Below are 25558 nucleotides of genomic sequence, written 5' to 3' on the forward strand. Positions count from 1 at the left end.
ATCTTCTCAAGCAGAAGACAGGTAGATACTTCTATAGAGGACTGATGGTGGTCTAATGGGGGGATCATTCGACTGTGGAAAGTTTCCTTATTGGGGGTGGATCATCCCGCACTGGTGGTGGCTGGGGGAAGTTGGGTGAGAGACAGCTCGGATCTCTCAAGCCATCTCTGTCCCCATCAGGCAACAAAGGTAACAGCCACACCTAATCTTATCTCCCCGAAGGGTGGGGGAAACTGGAATGAAGGGTCCTAAAGCTAACAGTCCAGATCGGTGCCACTTATCTCTTTAGGTGTGCCTATCCTTTGGTTTAGTTTCTCAAGGAGAAGGTTCCTTGATTTCCCCCAGAAAACTTCTGAGGTACCCCAGTCCCATAATACCTTCCTCTCCCCATAGTAGTCATTGCTTCCCAATCATTTCTTCCTTATGGAACATAATGAATTGAGGACATCAATCATTTCATTTCTATCCTTGTATTTTCAGTGTCCTCACAGAACACATGAAATAAATGTTTCTTGATTAATTGGTTGTAAAGGAAAGACCATATAAATATGACTTTTTGTTCATTTTCGAAAGCATGAAAAAGCAACATTAACAATAGATGTATCTTTTATTCACAAGTAAAAGGGGGGATGCCATGTTATCATACACATTTATACAAAGGCTCATAAAACCCCTATAAATCAAAATGGTCAGAAAATATGATTCGTATGAAATGGGACCTTACATACAGTATTCAACCCTGGGAAAAGTTTGTTTTCTTTTTCCTTTTTTCCTCATTTGGCAACAACTGATTGGCCCAGGGCCCCCCCACTGGGGAACCTCTGGGCCAGCCTCTTTCCCTCCCACTTCCCCCCCTTCCCCCCTCCATCCTCAGCACAAACTCATGCAGCCGTCCATCCCACTCATATCCTGAGCATTCATTCATCATTACAAAAACTGGGAAAAGGTCGATTTTTTTGACTCCAAAGTTTTTGATGCAAATATTGGCTTCATGGTCAAAACGATAGAAAAATATGAACCTAATGAAACATTTACAAAAACTCTTCCCCCCAACTTTTTTTTTTTTGCTGGTTTATTTTGGTAAGAAATTGGAGGCTCTATTCCTGCCATTGAAGAAGGCTCTCGGTGCTTTTTACTAAGCCCTTGGCCGCTGCTTTCCCCAAGGGGGAAGAACAGGTTTGTAAAAAATGAGGTTAATTCAACCACGGATGAGCTCATTCCGTAGTTAACGGTCCCCCTTGGCCCCAAATATACTTCAATCCCCACATTTATTTTCATCCATGTGGGTCCTCCAACAACACAGTTCCTAACCCCTCTTACAATTTTAGTAAGACAGTCTTAATGAGTTGCTGTGCACCCCTCCCCCCCCAAAAAAATATTCCATCCCCTAGTGGCTAATCCTCTGGCGATGAGCCCTGACCATGGAGGTCGGTATTCAAGGCTTTTCTAGCTAGGCTAGCTCTCCACACACAGGCTTCAAAAGCCTAGGGGGTCACCTCCACACTACAATGAGGCATCAGATAAGGATGGCAGAAAACTTTTAGTTTTTTAAAAAATATGTATCAACCAGAAGTAAAAGCCAATCTTGGTTCTGCTCTGATGAGGGAATGAAAACTAGTCCTTGTCAGAGCTCATTCCATGCCCTTTGGAAAGATAAAAACGCCCATGAAAAATATCTTGGATCCGAACCCCCAAATTGGTTTTCTGGCCATTTTAAGTTTTGCTACATCAAACCACTTCTCTAGGAGACCAGAAGGCAAGGCCAGTGGGAAACAGTCATGTGCTTATTGCTCTTGTTACTGTGTTTTTACACGGGGTCAGAAGTATGTGATACAATATCAAAGGGTCTGTAGGAAAACAGCTGATGCCTGGGCTGCTGGCTTCCAAATTTCTAGCACCAAAGGGAGAAAAAAAAAATCCAATTAACGTGAAAGGCACTTGGCATTGCTAGGGGAATGTCTGTTGGTGTTCTTAATCCTCAGTTCCTGTCTGTCTGTCTGTCCGTCCGTCCGTCCGTCCATCAGTCCATTTGTCAGTCAGGCATGGTTCATTCTCACTCTCTGGACAGTTTGGTCTTGAATGAGGCACCATGTTGATTGTGAAACATTCCAGTTCCTTGCCCACATCTATCCCCTCTCTCCCTCCCACGTTCCCACCCCACTGTTCCTTTCACCTCTACATTCCCGTTCCCCTTGTCACTTCCTTGTGGCGTCGCAACCTTGGCACAACCAGGCATCGCCCTGGATTCTGTCTTCTGCCCCTTTCCTTGTCTCATCCCTTTCCCATCCCATTCCTGTCCCATCCTGTCCATTCCAGTCAGCTCTCAAACTTCTACTTCCTGTACATCTGACACGCCAATATCAAAGCAGGTGACAATCATGACGTGGGCTTTGCACAGGTTCACACAGTGCTCCAGGTCTTCCGTGACTTGTTCAAGAGCCTCCAGGTACTCTTCAGACTCTTTATCCAGCTCTGGGTCCACCTCAACTGCAAACAAAATTATAATGGGGTTCAGAACATTAAGTGCTCTCTAAGAAAGTCTCCCTGCCTCCACCATAATCCATCCTTTACTTGGCTGTCCATATCCTATAAACACCAGAGTCTCTTCCATCTCTGAACTCCCATTGTTTTTCACTGCCTGATCCTGATTCCTGGAACTCTCTTCCCCCTTATCTCTGTCTCCCAGCTTCCCTGACTTCCTTTAGGAGTTGTATCTAATCCCACTTACTATGGAAGGCTTTTCCCAGGTGTGCCTACCCTGCCCTCCCACTTCTCTGAGATTATTTTCATTAACAGAGTATAGATTTCATAAGTACATAGTTATTTGCATGTTGCACAAGATGTCTGAGGACAATGAATGTACTTTGGTATTTCTTCCTACGGTGTCTTTACCCCTGAGACCATCTCCACACCTACTGGAAGCTCAGACTCCATACCTGACTACCAGCTTTGAAAGGTGAACCTCCTTGGCTTATCTGGTAAAGAGCCAAGACTCCATACCACTTCCTTCAGTATCATCACCTCTCCACTCTCACTTCCACCCCCTGCTTTCCAACCCCCCATTATGTGTCTTCCCCCATTAGAATATATGCTCCTTGAGGACAAGAAATAACTAACAAGCTTTTATTTGAAGCCTCATACTGAGCACTGGGCCTGGCACTTAATATGTGTTCTAACATCTACCTATCTATGGATCTGTATACCTATTTATCCATCCATCCATCCATCTATCCATCCAACCATCCATCCATCCATCCATCCATCCATCCAACCATCCATTCATCCATCCATCCAACCATCCATTCATCCATCTATCTATCCACCCATCCATCTTTGTGTCCCCAGAATTTAGCAGAATATCTGTAGCATACTAAGAGCTTAATAAATGTGTATTAACTGACTGACTGATGTGTCGTATAAGCAAGCATCCAAGAATAAACTCCTTCAATACTTGAAACATTCATCATTTAGTCAATGAGGTCCCTCCCATAACCTCTGTAGCTCACAACCTCTGTACAATTCATTTTTCAGAAGAGGAAACTGGGGCTCAGAAAAGTAAAGTGACTTGCTCAAAGTCCCATAGGTATTGAAGTGGCAGAATCTGGATTTGAACCAGGCTCCTGTGACTCCAAATGTATGATCAAGGGTAAGCCACTGTCACTCTCCAGGCCTCAGTCTCTTCCTCTGCAAATGGGAAGAATAGCATGTGTATTAGATACCAGACAAAAGATGGTGGGAGGAAAGTCCTTTGTTTACGTCAAGGTACTTTAAAATGTGAATTGTTAGTATTCAGGGGCTAAAAATGAGCAGCCCAGGCTCCAGTCCTTCCCTTTCTCCTCTCAGATGACTGACCATCCATTAGTAGGTACCTATTCATAAGCCCTTCTCCCAGGCTGGGAAAGGGGAATAGAGACCCTGGCCCTTGGACAAATCACTTTTTTTTCTAGGACTCAGTTTCCTCTTGAAATAAAGGGGTTGCAATTGAGAAATGGTCAAAGGATATGAACAGGCAGTTTTCTGATGAAGAAACCAAAGCTATCTATTCCCATATGAAAAAATGCTCTAAATCTCTAATGATTAGAGAGATGTAAATTAAAACAACTATGAGGTACCACCTGACACCTATCAGATTGGCTAAAATGACAAAAAAGGAAAATAATAAATGTTGGAGAAGCTGTGGGAAAATTAGAACACTAATTCATTGTTGGTGGAGCTGTGAACTGATCCAACCATTCTGGAGAGCAATTTGGAATTATGGCCAAAGGGCGATAAAGCTCTGCATACCCTTTGACCCAGCAATACCACTTTTAGGTCTTTTTCCCAAAGAAATCATGGAAAGGGGAAAGGGACCCACATGTACAAAAATATTTATAGCTGCTCATTACGTGGTAGCAAGGAATTGGAAGTTGAGGGGGTGCCCATCAGTTGGGGAATGGCTGGACAAGTTGTGGTATATGAATACAATGGAATACTATTGTGCTGTAAGAAATGATGAGCAGGAGGAGTTCAGAGAAACCTGGAGGGTCTTGCATGAGCTGATGATGAGTGAGATGAGCAGAACCAGAACATTGTACACAGTATCAACATTGAGTGTTGATCTACTGTGATGGACTATATTCTTCTCACCAATGCAATGGTACAGAAGAGTTCCAGGGAACTCATGATAGAAGAGGATCTCCAAATCCAAGAAAAAAAAAAAGAACTGTGGAGTATAGATGCTGAATGAACCATACTATTTCTTTTGTTTTTGGTGCTGTTGTTTTTTTTTTCTATTTTGAGGTTTTTCATCATTGCTCTGATTTTTTCTCTTATAACAGGACTAATGCAGAAATAGGATTAATGTTATTATGTGTATATATATGTGTGTATAGATATATCTATATCTATATCTATATAGATATATAGATATAACCTATATCAGATTACCTGCTGTCCAGGGGAAGGGGGAGGGAGGGGAGGGAGGGAGAAAAATCTGAAATTGTAAAGCTTGTATAAACAAAAGTTGAGAACTATCTTTACATGTAATGGAAAAAATAAAATACCTTATATACCTTATATGTAAAAAAAAAAAAAAAGAAAGAAAGGGGTTGGTCCACATTATCTCTAAATCCTCTGATCCTGTGAAACTTCAGCCAGGCTGCAGTTAACAATGGCAGTCCTTACTCAGAAGCCCTCAGCACATAGAGGGGGAACTGGCAGTGCCTACACCGCCTAGAGGCACATTCCATTGGCCCTTGCCCTGAGAAGATGGATCAATGGGAATGTTTCCCCGTGGTGGGACCTCAGACTATGCCAACCAATGAAAGAGTTTAGGGATTCTCTGTACATTTCAATTATTCAGACTCTTCCCAGAATCAGGCAGTATGGACAACAATGCAAGAAAGACCGCAGGACACAGGCATTGTTTTTGTCCCTGCAGCCACCGAGTCTTAGGAGGCTCCAGGGTACAGGGAGCATCAAAAGGATGCTGTTCCTACACACTTACATTCATCTCTCCACTTGTTAGGATCCATCATCAGCCGGCTTTTGGTCTCCTCCAGCTCCTCCTTCAAGAGTTCATGCTTGGCCTCCATCTCCTTGATTCGCTGATGTCTCCTTTCCAGGACCTTCAGCTTGGCGTTAAAATACATCAGACCCTTTGGAAAACAGAGAGAATTCCCAGGCATCTGAGTTCATGCTGTAGCCATCAGTCTCAGGCAGGTGAAAGATTAAAGGATGAGGTGCAGGAAGAGACCCTAAAGATCATTTAGTCCTACCCCAATGTCTTCTAGGTGAGAAAACCCAGGCCCATCCACAGAGAGGGAGGGATCTGCTCAGAGTGATAGTTAGTAAGTAATGAGACCCACAGTTCAAGCCTAGGTCTCTGAATTCAAAAACCCATAGTCTTCCCTCTCCATTACATTAGGAAGTTGGGGGAGCAGTGGATAGAGCGCTGGTCCTGGAGTCAGGCCCAAGTTCAAGTGCTGCCTCAAACACTTACTAGCTGTGTGACTCTGGGCAAGTCCCTTAACCTTGTTTGCCTCCGTTTCTTCAACTGTAATAACAGGTATAATAATACTCCCACCTCATGAGGTTTGGATGAGCAAATGAAATAATATTATTGAAACTCTTAGCAAAATTCCTGACACATAGTATATAAATGTTGTCTAAATGGTTAGTAGCAGACTTGGGTGACCTTGGGCAAAACCCTTTCCCTTCCCCTGGGCTTCACTTTCCTCTTCTAATAGATAGATAGATAGATAGATAGATAGATAGATAGATAGATAGATAGATAGATAGATAGATAGATAGATAGAAGTAAATGAACAAATGATGTATAAATAAATGAATAAATGAACAAACCAAATGGATAAAGTAGAAGGAAGGAAGGAAGGAAGGAAGGAAGGAAGGAAGGAAGGAAGGAAGGAAGGAAGGAAGGAAGGAAGAGGGAGGGAGGGAGGAAGGAAAGAAGGAAGGAAGGAAGGAAGAAAGAAAGAAAGAAAGAAAGAAAGAAAGAAAGAAAGAAAGAAAGAAAGAAAGAAAGAAAGAAAGAGAAAGGGAGGGAGGAAGGAAGCAAGGAACGAAGGAACAAAGGAACAAAGGAAGGAAGGAACAAAGGAAGGAAATGAGTGAATAAAAAATGATGAAGCTGAGTTCCCAAGGAAGGTATCCCTATGGGTCATCTCTAAGGCTTCTCCTAACTCTGAGGCTCTGAAGTTCTGCAATCCTGGAGGAGCCCTACCTACATCAGCGTGGGAAGGGAACATGCTATTTACCTTTTCCACATCTTGGAAAGGCTAGAGGAAAAAGAGAGAGAGGAAAAAAGGGAAAACGCCATCAGAAGGACGCAGGCATTGGGCTGAATGACTTTCCCAATAATAGCCCCCTCTGCCTCCCCCTCCCCACCAACATGGAGGTGCCCTAACTAAGGGTGACTGACCTTGCTCTGGAGGGAAGCTATTAAGGGGGACTTAAAAGGTTCTGAACAAAGTCTGCTGCAACAGGGCTAGGAGCAGACAGCATCCTCATCATGAGTGCATGCACATTCTCCACTCATGTTCTCCATCGGGTTAAACACAATTAACTATAGCCTATAATGATGTTTCTCTATTCAGGGGATCTAAACATGCAAAACAGTGAAAATTCATCATGCCAGGAGCTCTAATTGTGTGGCCATTTTCAATTGAACCCCTTCCTCCCTCAGGGACCTGGACCAAAGGGGTTAGGAAGGGAGGGGGCTGAAGGAGAGGGGAGGGGCTGACCTCGGGCTCCTCCCGCCGGTGCCTCTGCAGGCGCTCCACATCGTCAATCTCATACACTTTGATTTCAAAAGGCTCCTTCAAAGTGCCAGGCAGTGGGGGCAGGTCCACCCACTGCCCAGTCGCACTGGGCTTCCTGCCCAGCGCTGCCGCATCAGGCAATGGAGTGGGCACGAGGCGCCGCCTCTGCAGACCTGCAAACACATAACCAACATCCCCAGGCCGTCAGTCAGTGATGCTCCCCAGGCTAGCTTCCTGCTATCTGCCACACATCTCCACGCACACATGTTTTCTTCTTCAGGTGAGAGCAGAAGGGAGATTGCTTAGCAATAGTAAGTAACAGTGCTTAATGAGAAGCCCACTGACACTGGTCTCATGCTTCAGTTCAATGCATTTCTGTGATGGAAAGGTTGCTGCCTTTGGGGCTGGAAGACTGGATGTGACCCTACCCTTGATGCTCGCTGTGTAACTTTAGACTGGTCACTTATCTTCATGGGACTCAATTCTCTCGTTTGTAAAATGAGCAAATTGGACTAGGTGGAGCCGACTAACCCCAACCCCTGCCTCCCATTTTCTGATTCCCTTCCACTTCCCCCCATGTTCCACTCCATGTGGCCACCCTTTCCACTGTCCCCTGGAATTACCATTCCATAGTGAACAAATTACTCTATAAGCTAGACCTCTTTCTACTTCCATCTCCTCACCCTCACTGAGACCTGGCGCTTCATCTACCACCTACCCCACCCCTATCTCCCAAATTGGAACTTAAGTTCCTTGAGAGTAGGGATTACATCATTCTTTGTCTTTGTATGCCCAGCACCTAGCATAGTGTCCGATACACAGTAGGTGCTTAACAAATGATTGTTGACTGAATAATTGACTGATGGAAAAAAATTAGCAGGTTTAGGCATTACGCATTCAAAATAAGAGAGCCCATTTACCGATAACAGACAGCCCTTATTGGAAAAGAAATAGTTTGTCATCTTTAAAGACCTCACAAGTATTTCCTGGGGCTAAAAACAAAATCGAATCCATCAGTGAGTAATACCCTCCTCAATTCCTGTGCAACTTTACAGGGCCGTTAATATTGATTTGTGGGGGAGGCTTAAGTGGGAAGGGAGCTCACGTTAGTTTGATTTATTTCCCGCCCACAGAAGGGACTCAGAAACCCTGCCCACAAAGCTCCAGCCAAACTGGGCTGGTTATCTCACTGAGGCTGAACTTCGGTACTGGAAAATTAACTATCCTGTTCTCAATTCCCCCTCCCTAGTGGTGGGTACCCAGTGGTGAGTAACAGGAAGGACAGTTAACAGGAAGCCAGGGTACCTCCAGAAGAAAGCAGCTCAGATGGACAGAGGACTAGTGATCGGGCCAAGGAAGAGATGTAGGGTAGCCTACATGTCTGAAGGGCTATCAAGAGGAAGAGAAATTAGATTTGTTCTGGTTGGCACCAGAATATCAAACTAGGAGCAATGAGGAAAGTTTCAGGGAAGCAGATTTGGCTTGGTAATTAGGCGGTGCAGCAGATAGAGCACTGGGCCTAGAGGCAGAAAGACTCCTCTTGGTGAATGCAAATCCAGCCTCATATATTTACTATGTGACCCTGGGCAAGTTACTTAACCCTGTTGGCCTCAGTTTCCTCATCTGTAAAATGAGCTGAAGAAGGAAATGGCAAACCACTCCAGTATCTTTGCCAAGAAAATCCCCAGTGGGGTAACAAAGAGTCAGATGTGACTGAAAAGACTGAACAACAACAAAAAGAGTAATTTCCTAAGAATCTTGGCTTCAAAGAGGAATGACCTGCCTTGGGAGATAGGAATTTTCCCAGGACTGGTCTTGATTTGAACCCAGATCTTCTGACTCCAAACACAATAGCTAAGTGGTGCAAGAGATAGAATGATAAGCTTAGAGTCAGGAAGACGTATGGTCAAATTCAGCCTCAAAACTAACTAGAAAAACTTGAAAAAGTTAAGACTTAAGACTAAAAAAAATGAAGAAGTGTGACTCTGGAAAAGTCACTTAACCTTGTTTCTTCACCTATAAAATGAGAAGAATAGCACCTACCTCCCAGTGTTGTTGTTAGGATAAGATTAGATACTATTTGTAAAGTGCTTTACAAACCTTAAAGTACTATGCAAATGCTAGCTACAATCATTATTATTATTATTATTATTATTATTATTATTATTATTATTATTATTATTATTATTATTTTGTGGGGCAATGGGGGTTAAGTGACTTGCCCAGGGTCACACAGCCAGTAAGTGTCAGGTGTCTGAGACCAGATTTGAACTCAGGTCATCCTAAATCCAGGGCTGGTGCTTTATCCAGTTCGCCACCTAGCTGCCCTCCTACAATCATTATTTTGTTTCACACTATCGTCTCTATTGGTCTCAGTTTGCCCATTTTTCAAATCTTTATATCCCTTCCAGTCCTGACATAATATGTCCTATGATTCTGTAAGCCTCAGCTTTCTCAATTGTAAAATACAGATAACAAAAATGGCTAAAATGCATTTGCCTAAATTATTACACTCTACAAAGCACTTTACATTCCTTTCTTCCTCATATAATGTGAGGCATTTATTATGCCCATTTTATAGATGAGGACATTGAGGCTCAAAGAGATGATGTTATTTGCCAAAGGTTGCATAGCAGTTCAATGTCAGAGTCAGGACTTGCACCAGGTCTCTGGATACCAAAAGCCTTGCTCCATTCCTCCAAACTGGAAACTGGACCAACTTTTGCTGGCTTTCTTGGATTACACTGAGATTAGATGCTGAAAGACTGCCCGAGGTTGCCTATAGAGTTCCCCTTTCGGAGGAGGGATTAAGTAGAAGGAAGTGGAGTTGAATGTTGGTTTTGTAGCATGTCACTCAGGATTTGGCTGAGTTGCCTGGGATGAACTACATCCCTCAACTCTGGGCTGAACGCTTATCTTCACATCAAAGACCATGGGGCAGAGGATGCCTAGGACCATCAAAGCCCAGATGGGGAGTGGGGTACTCAAGGCTGGCATGAATCTTAGAATATAGAACATAGTCTGAAGGTGGTTTCTGCCTCAACCCAATGTCTGGTCTGGGACGGAGGGGGGAGGGGTTAGGGTTTGGAAAAACCACTGGTGTCAGCTCAGTTTTGTCATCCTCATCCCTCTCTCTGCTTTCTCTGCCCCTCCCCAGAAAGCTGTGAAAGGTAAAAGCCATAGTTAAAGGTTCCCTGGGTCATCTAACAGAAAACAATGAAGATAAAGTCCCCTAGACCCTCCACCCTTTTCAGATACTGAATATCTGGGAGAGGAAAAGGGAGGAAATTTTTTCTTTAGAGTACTTGGGGTTTTGTTGGGTTTTTTTTTACCTGTTGACCTTTTCTTGGGAGATTTCAGGCTCCTCATCCGGCCCCCAGGGGACGACAGGCCACTCTCGCTCATGGAGTCATGGGTGGAAGAGGCGCTCCCAGTGGCTTCGCTGTCCCGGATCATGCTCTCGTAGCCACTACTGCCACCGCTGTGGTAGAACAGGGCTGTCCGGCCCATGGCGGGGGGCAGCTCCCCACTCAGCACGCTGCTGTTGTCGCTGCCGTGCCCGCTGCTGTACCGCTGCGGCCGCCGGGGAGCCGTGATCTTGCTGTAGGGGGAGGGCAGGGCGGGCACCGGCAGCTTCTCATCTCCCAGATTCACCCCGCTGTCATTCCCGCTGTCCGAGTCCGCCGAGCTCCGGGAATGACCCCCTCTGCCAGGGTTCCCGGAGGCCAGCTCGTTCACGCGGCTGTTGGCGGCCCTCATCGCCTGCTTGGTGCCCATGACGGTTCCCCGGCTAGGCTTGCTGTTGACCCCGGGCGTGGTACGTGGGGCCACCTTGCTGTTGGCGGGGGCCCCGGGGTTCTTCCCGGCAGGCTGCTGACTCAGAGACTTCACCGAAGAGCTGAGAGACCGGGACCCGCTGGCCAACAGGTTCCGGCTCTTACTTCCACCGGCTGGTGATTTAGCGTTGGCCACACCCTTCGCGGAGCTGCCCTTGCAGGGACCGGGAGTCATGTATGATGTCGGAGATACAGGAGAAGAGGCCGCGGGGGGCACGCCCAAGCGTGGCACAGACCGTCCCTGCCTCCCGATGTTGCTTCCAGCGGCGTCGGCCTTGCCCCCACCCAGGCCTAGGCCCTCACATCGCTCCAGGGACATGTGGCTCCCGTAACGATGTACTATATCGGGCTTGGCTGCTCTCGCCTTCAGGCTGGATGTACTCTTGGGCAGAGAATGCTCCCCCTTGACACCAGCCTTGCCTTTCAGGCTCTCTGGAGCCATGCCTGTACCAGGCCTAGGCCGAAGCTCTGCCTCATCTTCCCCTTTGGAAGCGGGGGCTCTTGCAGGGTCCATGGCTCCCCTAGATGGAGAAATGCCGCTTTTTTGCTCAAGGCTTGATTTCCGGACTGGGGGGGCGGGAGGTCCTGCCCCGCTGGGCCTGGGTAAGAGACTTGACTTCTGGGGGACATTCTTCTTCCCTATAGAGGTTTTTAGGCTGCTGCCGGTCAAGGTCGAGTCGGGATTGCCTCGGGCCAGGGCCTCAGCAGGGCTATCTCCATTTCGAGGCACTGGCATAACACCCAGTGTGGTGGCTCCTCTCCTCAGGGGCGGGATGTGGGGCATGACCTCTGGTTTCTTAGCATGGTCCCCGGCTGACTTGCAAGACATTTCACATCCATCCACCACCCGCTGGGAACAAGCAAACATTGTCTGGGACTTGGGGGGCCTACACCCTGTGGCCTCCCTGCACGGCACCTTTAAGGAGTCACTGGCTAATGGAGGATTGCTAGAAGAGGACAGTGGGTCTGTGGAGTGGGTGCCCGGTGGGGCATCCACTCGCACTAGCCACGGGTCATCAAACAGCCCACCCGGACTGGGCAGTTCATGGCTACGGTGCATGGCACCCATATAATTGGGGGTTGAGGTAGTAGTTCTCAGAGTCCGAGGAAGACTAGAATGGATGGTTTGCATCTTAGGTGTCACTTGTGGGTTCCCGGCCCTCCCCGCTCTCCTGGGCTGATTGGGGATCCTGGAGATGCCTGGAGCGGGGGCAGCTTTGGTGGATCCCAAGGACGGAGAATTCTTGGCAATGGCTGGTGACATCTTTCTGGAGCTGGTGCTCTCCAAGCTGTCCAGCTCTGAGACACAAAGCCCGCTGTCATTCAGGGAGTTCTTGAGGTTCCCTGGAGTAAATGTGACAGTGACAGCGGGAGAGTCCAAGGTGAAGTTCTCCCCAGGGGGATCACAGGCAAAGGGAGAAGATGTAGTGAGGAGGTCCCCAGGAGGCATCCCATCACCATCCATGGTGCAGAGGCTGACCTCGCTTAGCCAGGAGCTGATGGAAGAGCGGCGACTTCCAGAGGGAAAGGATCCCTCTGTGAAAGGTAGGACAATGTCAATGTTCACACCAGATGCCTGAGACGTGTAGGCATCAAACTCATCATTGATGCTGCTGATAATGCTGACTGGGCGGGAGCCTGAGGCCAGGGCCTGCAGGGAACAGTCACTGTTGAAACTGATGATGCTTGTGGGCCTGCCTGAGTCCACCATGCCGCTGATCGACAGCTCCTCAACTACTGTGAACACCAGCTCATCCTCGCCATTCAGCTCCACTGGCTGCTGTAGGGTCACTGTGGTTGTCAGGATGTCTCGGTCAAAGCACTTACCCCGGAAAGCAGAGTGGAAGCTGTGTACCTCCAGGGTGCCAGTGGATGGTGGTGGGGATGCCCCCTGTGCAGAGGGCATCTCTCCAGAGCTCACCATCTGCTTACTCATTCCCAGTGGAGGTGTCCGAACCCCACCATCATCCAGCTTGGAATACGTGTTGCTAGGCGGTGTGAGATCCTTCTGCTGAGGGGGTGGGGGTGCTGGGCTGGGCAGAGGTCGCTTCCCATACGTGGCCTTGTCCTTGACGACTGGCTCTGTGGAGGTGCTACAGTCTGGATTCCTAGTCACATCAGGCTTACAGGATCTTGATGAGTGTAGAGTTGTGTCTCTCCCTCCATCTGAGACCACATCTGATTTTTTCCCATCACCTCTAGTCATGGGAGCCGGGATATCCACTTGGCCTTGGGAGGGGCTGTTTCCTGGACAGGCACCATTTCGGGGAGGTCCTGCTGAGATATTAGGGCCAGGCCCCTTTTTGGGGGATGCTGCCTCCAGCAACGCAGGTTTCTTGCACCCCCTCAATGGGGAGGGTGGTTTCTCCTTGGCCGACTTGGCCGGGCCAGCCTCTGCATTGCCTGGACCACCGCCATTTGCTAACCCAGAGGAGTCGCCCCCACCAAAGCGAGCGGGCTCCTCGCTCCCATCAATACACTCCAGTCTCTCCTGCAGCTCAGCAAACGTGTTACACTTGAAGTGGTCCTTGTCTGAGCTCCATGGACCAGCCAGCCCATTTTTACCCCTCTTCTTGTTGAGTGATGGGATGATAGGGACAAACTCGGGCGGGCCCTCGTTGTCTGTGAGCTCACGGTCAGACAGGGCGGCCCCATTGGGCCCCACATAGATGACGGTGTCACAGGACTGCTCACTGCTGGAGGAATAATCAGGATCACTAGAAAGACCCAGGCCAGGAAGGTCAGGATCCAAGGCCACCGTGCGTGGGTGAAAAGGCCTCAGGTGTGGGGGCCTCCGCACCCGGCCCTCCTCACAGGAACTCTCTCCTCCTGAGGAGCTAGATGCATACTGAAACAGAAAGAAAGTGCCCCCATCAGTTCAAGTCCTTAGCTTGGAAAGCTATCCTGGCTCTCGTACTTCCTCCTGGGATGAGTCCAAAATGATGTTCAAGACTCTCCAAACCCCGCTCTCCACAAGCCTCAGTTTCCCTATCTGTAAATAAGGAGGGTTGAACTAGATAGCATCATTGCTTGTTGTTCACTTGTTTCAGTCATGTCCCCATTTGGGGTTTTCCTGGCAAAGATACTGGAGTGGTTTGCCATTTCCTTCTCTAGTTCATTTTACAGATGAGGAAACTGAGGCAAACAGCATGAAGTGACTTGCCCAGGATCACACAGCTGGATTTGAACTCAGGGAGAGGAAGCTTTCTGACTCCAGGCCTGGTATTCCATCCACTGAGCCACCTAGCCACCCCCTAGTGACATACAGAGTCCCTTTCAACTCTAATATTTCATGTTCTGAGCCTATGTTCTAAAAAGTCCCCTCCCTCAACCACTTGAGGGTTCTGCATTTCTAAGAGCCCTTCCATTTCTAATGATCCATGTTCTGAGGTGCCTTCATCCCTGACATTCAATCCGTGATCGCAAGCAGACCACCAACACTTTCAATCCTGAATTTGGAATTTAAGGAGCATGGGAAAAAAACAAAACAAACCAAAAAAAAAAAAAAACAGACAGAACTTAGAGCCCCAGAAGATAAAAGCTCTAGGTATCACACAGTGCCTTCCAAGAGAGGCATTCATGGGGAGGGTTCACTTGGAGAAGGAGCCTGATATACTGGGACAAGCAATGGGTAGGCATGGCAATCAAGAGCTATGAGGTCAAGTCCTGTCTCCAAGATCCATTGGGTGATTTTTCTATCAGCCACAGGAAGATCTGAGTTCAAATCCTAACTTTGATACATCCTGACCTGTAACCTTGGGCAAATCATTTAACCTGTCAGTGCCCCCAGACAAGCCTCCAAAGCTATAAGTTTCAGAACAGTTGAGACATGTCCTGGAAGGAGGGGTTCTTCACCAAGAGATCCCTATGGTGATGGAATCACAGGTCTGGTTAAAACAAGGATAATAGGGGCAGCTAGGTTGGCATGGTGGATAGCACACCGGCCCTGGAATCAGGGAGACCTGAACTCAAATCCAACCTCAGACACTAACTAGCTATGTGACCCAGGGCAAATTACTTGAATCTGATTGCCCTCCCTCCCCCAACCCCCACCCCCAAAAAAAAAAACAAAAAAAAAGGATGTGACAATTTCCCAGGGTTGCTATAAGGATCATTGTATCATGGTTACAGAGCATAGAAGCCATTAAACCCAACCCTTCCATTTTGCAAATGAGGAAACTAAGGCCCGGAGAGGTTTAAGTAAACTGCCCAAATGTTAAATATCTGAGGTAGGATTTGATCCCAGGTCTTCTCACCTCCAAGGGCACTGCCTTATATACAATACTGTGTTGCCTTTCTCTAGGCCTCAGTTTTCCCAATTGTAAAATGGGAAGGTGTTTTGTAAACTGCAAAGAGGCTAGGAGCAGCTAGGTGGCACAGTGGATAAAGCATCCACCCTGGATACAGGGAGGACCTGAGTTCAAATCTGGCCTCAGCCACTTGACATTTACTAGCTGTGTGACCTTGGACAAGTCACTTAACCCTCATTGCCCCGCAAAAAACAAAAACAAAAAACAAAACAAAGGGTATGCAAAGAGGCTAGATAGAGGTCTACAGTTGTGATGATTCTGACCCAGGCGAGCCCCAACTCAAGGGGTTAACGCACCTTGGACTTCTTCTTTCTCATTCGGTGGATGCGGGAGGCAAGCTGCACCGTGGTAAGGGTCTCTGCATAGTTGGCTGGGGAGTCAGAGATGTGGGCGATCATGGTGGTCCTGCAGTTGATGTTGCCCAGTGACTCTCTAAGGAGCATCGTAAGCTTGTTGTCCCTGGTAGAGCATAGGGAAAGTCAGTTCCAAGGTCTTCCTTATCTCCACTCATCCAACCAGAAGTGCATCCCTCATGCCTCCCAATCTGACTTCTGCTACGTATTTCATGCCATTAAATGTCTCTTGTGGACTTACCTGCATTTGTGTAACAGGAAGAGACCACTGAGTAGAATCCCTGTCATTTTACTAAGACCCAGAGAACTTAGGGTCGTATAGCTAGGAAGTGTCTGAATCAGGATTTGAACTCAGGCCTTCCTGACTCCAAGTCCAGTGCTCTATCCACTGTACCACTTAGCTACCTTGATGGTGAGTCATGGACTTGGGAGTCAAAAGACCTGGGTTTTAGGCCCAGTACTGATACTTAATAGCTATGTGGCCTCAAGCAAACCACTTGCCCTACTGACCTCATAGATTTCTTGGGACAAAAGTGCTTCATAAACTTCAAATTATTAGTGGAATGGGGGCTGTTATTGCTATTCTCATCATGGACTTTCTAAAGGGCTCTTGGAGATCACTTAGTCAGAGAGAGAGATGATGGTTACACCCGCCCACTGCTGACCTTAGAGCCGACAAAGGGTCAGGGCTGTTGGCCTCTCCTAACCACCTATATCCTGTCCTGGAATGCCTACACACTTCCAGACCCACCCTTTAAAGATAAGTCCAACACTATCATTTTACAGATAGAGAAACTGAGGCCTGGAGCAAGGAAGGAACTGTCACAAATTCAAATGGAAAGGACCCTTGCACTTCACAACAGTCCACAACAAGGTCCAACCAAGGCAGGCACAAAACCAGGAAGCGATAGATACTTGATCTGGAGCAGAGATGGAACTACCAATATAATGACAGCTAGTTAGTGAGGTAGAGCATTGGGTCTGGAATTAGGAAGACCTGGGTTCAAGTCTGGTCTCAGACACTTCCTAGTCCTGTGACCCTGGGCAAGTCACTTAACCTTTGCTTGTCTCAGTTTCCTCATCTGTGAAATGAGGATCATAATAGCATCTGCTTCCCAGAATTGTTGCAAACATCATGTGAGATAATAATTGTAAAGCACTTAGCACAGTGCCTGGCACATAGTAAGCACTATATGTGTTTACTACTACTACTGCAACTACCACTAACATTACCACTACTACCACTACTTTAAAATTTTTTTTTTGAGGCAATGAGGGTTAAGTGACTTGCCCAGGGTCACACAGCTAGCAAATGTCAAGCATCTGAGGCCGGATTCAAACTCAGGTCATCCTGAATCCAGGGCCAGTGTTTTATCTACTGCACCACCTAACTGCTCCCTACTACTGCTTCTTTTCATTCTAACTGAAACAGTAAGCAAGAAGCAAAACCCCTTTCTCCCTTAGTCTATGCATAGACCAGAGTCCCAAGTAGCACCTTCTCTAAATTACACAAAAAATGTCAAGTGAACCTAGCGTTTTCCAGGATCTCATTTCTTCCATGCATCCCCCTGAACCTTCTGACAAGCCTAAAGATTTGAAAAGGTACTTTGGGTAGCATTCATGCAGGCATTCACATGAGGCCTGGAAAGATCAGAGACATTGTTATTTGCCTGAAGCACACAGTGAATCATAGGCTTGGAAGGACCCTGAAGGTCTTCTAACCCAACCCACACCAAACAAGAACAATGCCTTTCCACAATGACCCCAACCAGAAGTCATCAGGCTCCTACCTCAATACCTCAGTGAAGGGAAATTCACCACCTCCCAGAGACATCATGTTCCCATTTTAGAGGGCTACAGGATCAGGAGTTTGGGTTGTTTTTTTCTTTACCCCAAGTCTAAATTTGCCCCTCTGTACAACACCCATCCCCCAACCTCCACCTACTCATTGCTCCTGGTTCTACCTTCTGGGGCCAAACAGAACAGACCCAATCACTCTTCTTCACAACAGCCCTTGAAATAGGCAAAGACAGTCGTTGTGTCTCCTCTAAGTCTTCTCTTTGTCAAGCTATCCATCCCCGAGTTCCTTCCCTCCATCCTCACGTGGCACACCCTCCAGTCCCATCCCCACCCTCCGTGTCCTCCTCTGGACATACTCCAGTTTATCAATGTCCTCCCTAAAATGTAAGGCCTGGTCCTGAAATCTGGATGTAATCTGGGACAGCGAGACAGTCTCCTCCTCCTCCCTGGGCCCGGGCATGAGGCTTCCTCCCATTAATGCAGCCAAAGACTGAATAGCTCCAGTATTTTATAGGTTGTCACGTCATACTATTGGCTCATATAGAGTTTATGGCCCTCTAAAACGTACAGATCTTTTTCACATGAGCTGTTGTCAATGAATAGAGATGCGGGGGGGGGGGGGAGGGGAGACAGCACTCAGACTCGGAATGTCCTGGGACTCAACAGGCTGAACGAAACCAAACCAAATGAAAAATCTGAAGAGCCAAAAGGGACACATGCTGGGTCACATTTGAGGCTCAAACTTCCACCTGCACTTGGCTGAGGGCCACAAACTGAATTAGGGTCAGAGCCAAGACCCAAACCCAGGTCTCTTAACTCCTTAAAGCCTTTTGGTAGACGGGGAGATAGGCAGAAAAAAAAAGGGAGGTCTGTCTGGGGTTAGTACAGATTACAAGGACGGGTCACCTATGAAAGCCTCCATGACCACAAACTTTCTGTCTCACCTGGGGCCTTGTCAAGTAGAGGATGCTTGTGAGTTTCAAAGTTCTGTTTAGACCTTAGGAATGGGAATGTATGGGCTCTGGGAAGAACTACAAGTACACCATTATATTCCAATGACACTTTATCCCCACTGTATGATCCCAGCTGGCCACAAACTACACAAATGTTTTGTCCAAAAGAAACATGCGTTTGAGAAATCTCCGTTCTCAAGAAGCTGAGAGCCGATTTTAAGTGCAGGAGCTTTGGCCTAGATCAGCACAGCATATAGTGCGATGGTTCAAGGTCCAAGGGATTCACGATTTAAAAGATTTTAACGGCACCATAAGCTGCAAACAATTGACCAGAATTTGTAAAATGAAATTGAATATACAATCTTGAATATTTGTGGGCATATAAGGTCTTGCTGGAATTCTTCTTTTAATGCTTACAGAATGGCCCACATAAAATATTCATAATTCTTTTATAATTAGAACTTTATCATTGTATATTTAGCGTTTTCATAATTATAGGTAGAATACACTTTTAGATTGAATCGTTATATAATGCAAATTTTAATTCAGAGTTTTTGGGGAAAAAAGTTTTCACTGAAGTTACTGTAAGCACTTAATGAACAAATCTAAAAATATACTCTGAGTAGTGCATTAAATTATCCCGGGGGTTCACAACACATATTTTTGTTGTTGCTGTTGTTGTTGTTGTTGAAAGGGTATGGAAGAACCAAAAAAAAATGGGAACCATTGACATAGAGGAAGGAGTAGTGGACCAGAAGGCAATGGGTTTCTCAGTTTCCTCATCTTTAAAATGAGGATAACAAGTCCTATGATATCTATAAAATGGGATTGTTGTTAGGAAAGCACTTTGTGAATCTGAAAGTCCAACAGAAATTCAAGCTACTGTTCTTACAGTGTGAAAATTATACCAGTAGACACAAAGTTTCCAAAGAACCAGAGGAGGTTGGATGTCTTATGGAGGATTTATAGAAAGCCATAAATTCCAATCAAATAGGATAGGAGGTGAGAAGAGAGGGTAGAAATCTGTACCAGTGAAAGAAAAACCAACCTCGATAAGGTCATAATCCCAATTTCTATAGGAAGCCCTTTCCAATCTCTCTTAATTCTAGTGCCATCTCTCTGTTAATTATTGGCTATTTATCCTGTATATAGTTTATTTGTTTGCTTGTTGTCTTTCCTATTAGATTGTAAGCTTCTGCAGGACAGGGATTGTCTTTTGTCTCTCTCCATATCTCTGATGCCTGGCACAGTGCCTGGCACATAGAAGGTGCTTGATAAATGCACGTTGACTGGCTGACAGATCCATATGATACCAAGGTACTGTTATGCCAGAAACCAATACCCAGAGGTATCTGTGACCTGAACTGTGGACCCATGGTAAGATGTCAGTCTTATATGAGCTGTGCATGGTCATTCACTCACTTGTATGGCACATGCTTTGCACCATTGATTAAGGCCAAGATCACATTGCCCAAGGCAGACAGAGACAGGCAGAGGGAACCGCCAGCTTCCCGGTTCTTGCTCAGCACTTTTTCACAACTCCCCAGGTCAATAAGGTGCAAGCGGCTACGTCCTCCAGACACTGAAACCAAAGAAAGGGAAAATGTTATCATAGGAAACCGAAGGACTCTGGATACAACTCTGGACCAATTCAAAGAACTGAGAACTATTGGCTCCAACTGGATAATAATGAAAAATAAAAAGCAATACTAGCAGAACTCAGGAAGGCCTGAATTCAGATCTGGCCTCAGGCATTTACTAGCTGTGTGACCCTGGACAAGTCACTTCACCCTATTTGCCTCAGTTTCCTCATATGTAAAATGAGCTGGAGAAGTAAATGGCAAACCACTCCAGTATCTTTGTCAAGAAAACCCCAAATGGGGTCCCAGAGATTTAGACATGGCTGAACAACTGAACAACAACAAAAAAGAGCTAAGTGACATTTCACTAAAACCAAGAATGAGTCTCAGGGTCAGTGCTCAGATAGGCAAATGAATGGAATTGAACATTAGTCTAACTCAGCTCCTTGTCTAAACAGAGGATTAAGCAGATGGCAGGCAGCCTGTGCATGGGTATATAGCACAGTTCAAGCTCCCAGCCCCATTGCAGATACTGAGAGAAGTGCACTTAGAAGTCCTCAATCTGTACTTATCCATTGACTGGTTTTCAGTCTTGAAAACCAAATGCTAACTGTCAAGGGTATCAACCCTAGAATACTGATCAGGTCCTACCATGAGGATTCCCTTCAAATCTAAACTTTGTCTGTGATCAAGAGAATTCCAAGTCTCAATATTTGGCCTGATTGTTCGGAGACATGAAATTCAATGAAATTCTAATGGATAGATAGATGGATAGGATAGACAGAGGATGGATAGAGAGAAAATGAGACAGGAAGAAAGAGAGACAGAGAGAGAGAAAGAGAGAAAGAGAGGGAAGGAGGGGGAGAGAGACAGACAGACGACAGAGAGAAAGAGAGGGAGGGAGGGGAAGAGACAGAGACAGAGAGACCGAGAGAGGGAGGAAGGGGGAGAGAGAGAGAGAGAGAGAATGAGAGACAGAGACAGAGAGAGAGAGAGAGGGAAGGAGGGGGAGAGAGACAGACAGACCACAGAGAGAAAGAGAGGGAGGGAGGGGAAAAAAGAGACAGATGACAGAGAGACAGAGAGAGCGAGGAAGGGGGAGAGAGAGACAGAGAGAGACAGAGACAGAGAGAGACAGAGACAGAGAGAGAGACAGAGACAGAGAGAGGGAAAGAGAGAGGTTGAGCACATGCATTTATTAAGTGTTTCCTGTTTGCCAGGCACTGAAGTTCACTGTCCTGAGGCTAAAGGACATTGGACAGAACTTCACTGTTCTGAGGCTGGAGTAACATGAAAGACAAAGGACTTGGGCAGTGGAGGGAAAGAGCTCACCACTTCTGTTTACAATAGATACAGTTTTCATATGAGGCTTATATTGCTGATTCCCCATTGGTACAATATACCTACTGAGGAATTTTTCCCCCTGTAGTGGAGATGGGTTGCACTGAATTTTCCATACTCTTATGCTCAATCTAGGGTTAGGGGTCGTGGCTCAGTCTAGGACCAAAGAACAAAGCCTTGCCCCAAGACAATGAACCTCAGTGCTTCTTCACTCTCTGCCTGTGCTAAGGCAAATAGAAAACACTTAATAAATACTCTCTCTCCTTTCCTCCATGCCTCCCTCCCTCCCTCCCTCCCTCCCTCCCTCCCTCTGTCTCTCTGTGTCTCTCTCTGTCCCTGTCTGTGTGTGTGTATCTGTCTGTCTCTCTCTGTCTCTCTCTGTCCCTCCCTGGGTCACAACCATAACTCATGCCCAACATGCACCTAGGGTACACAGCCATGAAGCCTTTGTAGCATCCTGACACTTGTGGAAATCCAATGGAAGGTCCCAAACCTCAGAACAAAACCTAAAAAGAGTAGGGGGAGGGGAGGGGAAGAGGAGGGGAGACCTACTTCCTCCTTTGCCACACTTCTCCATCCGGTACTGGTAGATGTGGAGGGTGAACAGCATGTGTGAGTTCCTCCGGTCCTCTTCATCACAGTCAGCTCGGCTGGTGCTCCGGGCAGCCAGTGCTGCATCCAGAAAGAAGGCAGCTTTCTCTGCACTTGGGGCCCGGAGCTCACTCTGGTTCTGAAGCTGAAAACCAAGGAGGAAGCGGCTCATTAGAGAGAGGGCTGACTGGCATTTTTTGTCTGACAGATTAAGTCTCGAGGGCTATCAGAGAAATAAATATGTACAGCCAGGGAGAGGGGATTAAAAATTAAAGGCGGAAAAAAAAATTTAAAGGCACTATCTTTTTTTTATAGCCACCATAGAAACTGTTGTAATCATCTTCAGAGTAAAAGGCGGGCAAGAGAGGGAAGGGGCTGGCTTAGCTAGGGCTAGCCATGCTGCTCTTTATACCTGTGTCCCACAGACAGGATCCTCTCGAAGGTAAACCCCAGGAGACTGGCCGTCCTGAAGGCTGCCACTGGCCACGTCCCCTAACAAGTCCTTGAGGTTTTCATCTTTGCCGCTAATCTCCACAGCAGAAACACGCACGGAGAACCGAGTGCCCGTCTTCTCTTTCCGCTCATTGATCAGCTTAAACAACCAAGAAATGGCACAGGGCACGATCCCCAAGCTCTGGGTGGAATGATCCTTCCCAATCATGGTATATGATTTCCCTGTGGGGAACAATGAGGAAAAAAAAAAAGGCTGAGCAGAATTATCATCAAGTGATGGGAAATGGAGACAGGGACTAGGGGGACTCCATCCTTTGGACACCAGCCACACCAGCCACACCAGCCCCAGCAGCATTAGGGAGAAAACACTCAACTCAAATACACCCAGCCCCTTATGTGCTGGGCACTGTGCAAAGCACTTTTACAAATATTATCTCATTTGATCTTCATAACCACCCTGGGAGGTAGGTGTTATTATCATCCCCCTTTTGCAGTTAAGCAAACAGAGATGAAATGAGTTGCCCAGGGTCACTCAACTAGTACATTCTTGAGGCTGGATTTGAACTCAGGTCCTCCTGACTTCAGGCTGAGTGCTTTATCCACCATACCACCAGCTGCTTCAATGACCTTATCCTATCCCTAAGGCCATGAGAAGTCAGTGTCCATTTCAAGGCAGATCTATTAGTATTTATTAATCACATCCTTCCTTCTAACTCAATCTTGCAACATATTAATCTCCAAACTCAACTCATCTTTCCAATACATAGTATTTTGGAATTTTAGAACCGGAAAGAACCTTTAAAGGCCAACTTGTTCTGGGGTTCTTAGATTTCAAGGGGGTTTGTGAACTTAGACAGGAAAAATCTATGTCTTTATTTCAATATTTACTGTTTTCCTTTGTAATTGCATTTTATTTTATGCATTTAAAAATATTATTCTGAGAAAGTGTCCATTGACCTCACCAATTCCCAAAGGGATCCATGACATAAAAAAGTTAAGAACCCCTGTTCCAGACCAGTTGTCTCATTTTACAGATAAGGTAGCAGATTAGAATGGAAAGAAGCCTAGAGGAAATTAGAAGAGACCTTATTTTCAAATCTTGCCTCCAATGCTTACCATAGGCAAGTCTCTTCATTTAATTCAATATAACAAATATGTATTAGGCACCCACTTAAAGGTGCTGAGCCTTGGTTTCCTTATCTGTAAAATGGGAGCAATAGTCCCTGCCTCACAGAGTTTGTCTCTGAGGATTTAATGAGATGATGCATGTTAAGCATTTTACAAAATGTAAACCCAAATATGAAGATCAGTGAGAATGATGAAGATAACGATGATGGTGGTGATGGAACTGCAGCTCAGGGAGAAGGGTCAAAGGCCACACAGGCCAATGTGTGGAACCAGGATTTGAACCGAGACCTTTTGACCCTAAATCCAGTATTTTTACAATTACTCCACAAAACAGGGCCCAGCACATCGACCCCCTTCAATGCCCCTTGAGCTCCTTGGTTTCATTCTTCGACCTCCTCCCCCATTAAAGTTGAAGGTTTTAATGCTGCAGAAATAAACCTGGGAAGTTTGCAAAGCTAATTAAGAAGAAATCCCCATCTCTTTCCAGACTCCAGGTTTATTGTTCTGGGAGCTGACAGCGTGTAATTATCAGACTGACGGTGTCATTATCAGAAGGGAAACTGGGTGCTCACCAAGCCTGACGTGGCCAAAGCAGAATATGCAGCCATCAGCACCGTTCACCACTGACTGGATCACATCTGCCACTGTTCCAGAGCACACCTCGGCCTGCAGGAGAGGAGACATGGAGGTGGGAGTGGGTGAGGGCCTTGTCCCTGCTCACTACCCAACCTGCCACCCAAATCAAGAAGTGTCCATAGAAAACCAGTTATAGGTTCTCCCCTGGAATACAGAAACCAAATATTCCCTCTGGGCAATTTGCAAGCATTTATTAAGTACCTACTGTGTACAAAAACCAAAAGCAAGATAGTCCCTATCCTCATAGTTACTATTATACCTACTTTGGGAAGGAGGGTGTTGGGGGAACAACATGTGTGCAGATGAGTAAATACAAAATAGATAAAAAATAATTTCAGTGGGACACTAGAATGTCATCTCCTTGAGGGCAGGCAGAGGCTGCTCTTGCCTTTCTCTGTATCCCCAGCACTTAGTACAGTGCTTTGCACAAAATAAATACTTCATAAATGCTTGTTGACTGACTGATTGACTGACACTGAGAACTGAGAGATGGCCCTCAAGCTGAGCCCTGGAAAGGATCTAGGGAGTAATAGTGAAAACTGTGATTTATTAGTCCACGCAGAACTTACCTTTTATGCATTCAGGATAAATGCAAATAAAGTCAAAGAAGAATGGCACACTCACATGATACATGTGTAAACATACATGTGCCTTCCATGTAAACATGTATAATACATGAGCTAATCTTTAAATCCATTTTTATAGTCTTGAGTCTCATGACATACTAAGTTAGGCTTTTTTTAAGTAGGAGACTCTAAGGGAGAAAGAACCTTGAGGCCAGGTTTCTGTATCTCTTCAAGTGCCATCCAGTGGGGAAGGTGGAATAACTGGTCTATGGGGTGAGAAGGCAACAAGCACTGCTAATAACCCCAAGGTAGGAACCAGTTCCTCTTCCCCTTCTTCTGTGGTTGCCTAGAGCCAGCGTGGAAAAGCTGAATGAGCCCAGGCTGCTGAGTCACTCGCTTGCTGTTCCCAAGCTGGCCCTCCCAGCACTGAGAGTACTGACAGGGATGAGAGCAAGAGAAGCCAGTGAGATCTATCCATGGACAGCAATGGGGATCTGTACAATCTGCTTCCCCCGTAGGAAGTCTCATGCAGCGAGCTGGGCTGAGAACTGCCTGAGGTCTTGAAGGACAGCACATATACAATAAGGGGCTGAATGCCAATAACTTTGCATCACCAGGTCAATGCATCCCTGACAGCACCTTTTGAGCCCCTCCCTGTTCTCCAGAGTGGACCCATGTTAGAGTTGAAGAGAACACAGCAATGAGCTTCAGAGACCCGAACAGGCCAAGAAGCCTCCTATTTGTAGGAGAAA

At 46.3% G+C, this 25558-nt stretch overlaps 1 protein-coding gene across 1 annotated transcript in view; it reads right to left on the reverse strand.

Annotated features, from left to right (window-relative positions):
• Positions 1 to 875: 875 nt before the first annotated feature.
• Positions 876 to 25558, reverse strand: part of KIF26A (kinesin family member 26A) — a 172165-nt gene continuing 147482 nt past the window's right edge. The window contains exons 7-15 of the mRNA XM_043980675.1: positions 24177 to 24270; positions 22436 to 22698; positions 21985 to 22168; positions 19934 to 20093; positions 15702 to 15864; positions 10592 to 13943; positions 7242 to 7432; positions 5486 to 5636; positions 876 to 2487 (exon numbers count right to left, since the gene is read on the reverse strand). Coding sequence (XP_043836610.1) covers positions 2324 to 2487; positions 5486 to 5636; positions 7242 to 7432; positions 10592 to 13943; positions 15702 to 15864; positions 19934 to 20093; positions 21985 to 22168; positions 22436 to 22698; positions 24177 to 24270 — 4722 coding nt within the window. The 3' untranslated portion in view covers positions 876 to 2323. The remainder of the gene's footprint in view (positions 2488 to 5485; positions 5637 to 7241; positions 7433 to 10591; positions 13944 to 15701; positions 15865 to 19933; positions 20094 to 21984; positions 22169 to 22435; positions 22699 to 24176; positions 24271 to 25558) is intronic.

The sequence above is a fragment of the Dromiciops gliroides genome, chromosome 2, assembly GCF_019393635.1.
Source record: "Dromiciops gliroides isolate mDroGli1 chromosome 2, mDroGli1.pri, whole genome shotgun sequence".
NCBI lineage: Eukaryota > Metazoa > Chordata > Mammalia > Microbiotheria > Microbiotheriidae > Dromiciops > Dromiciops gliroides.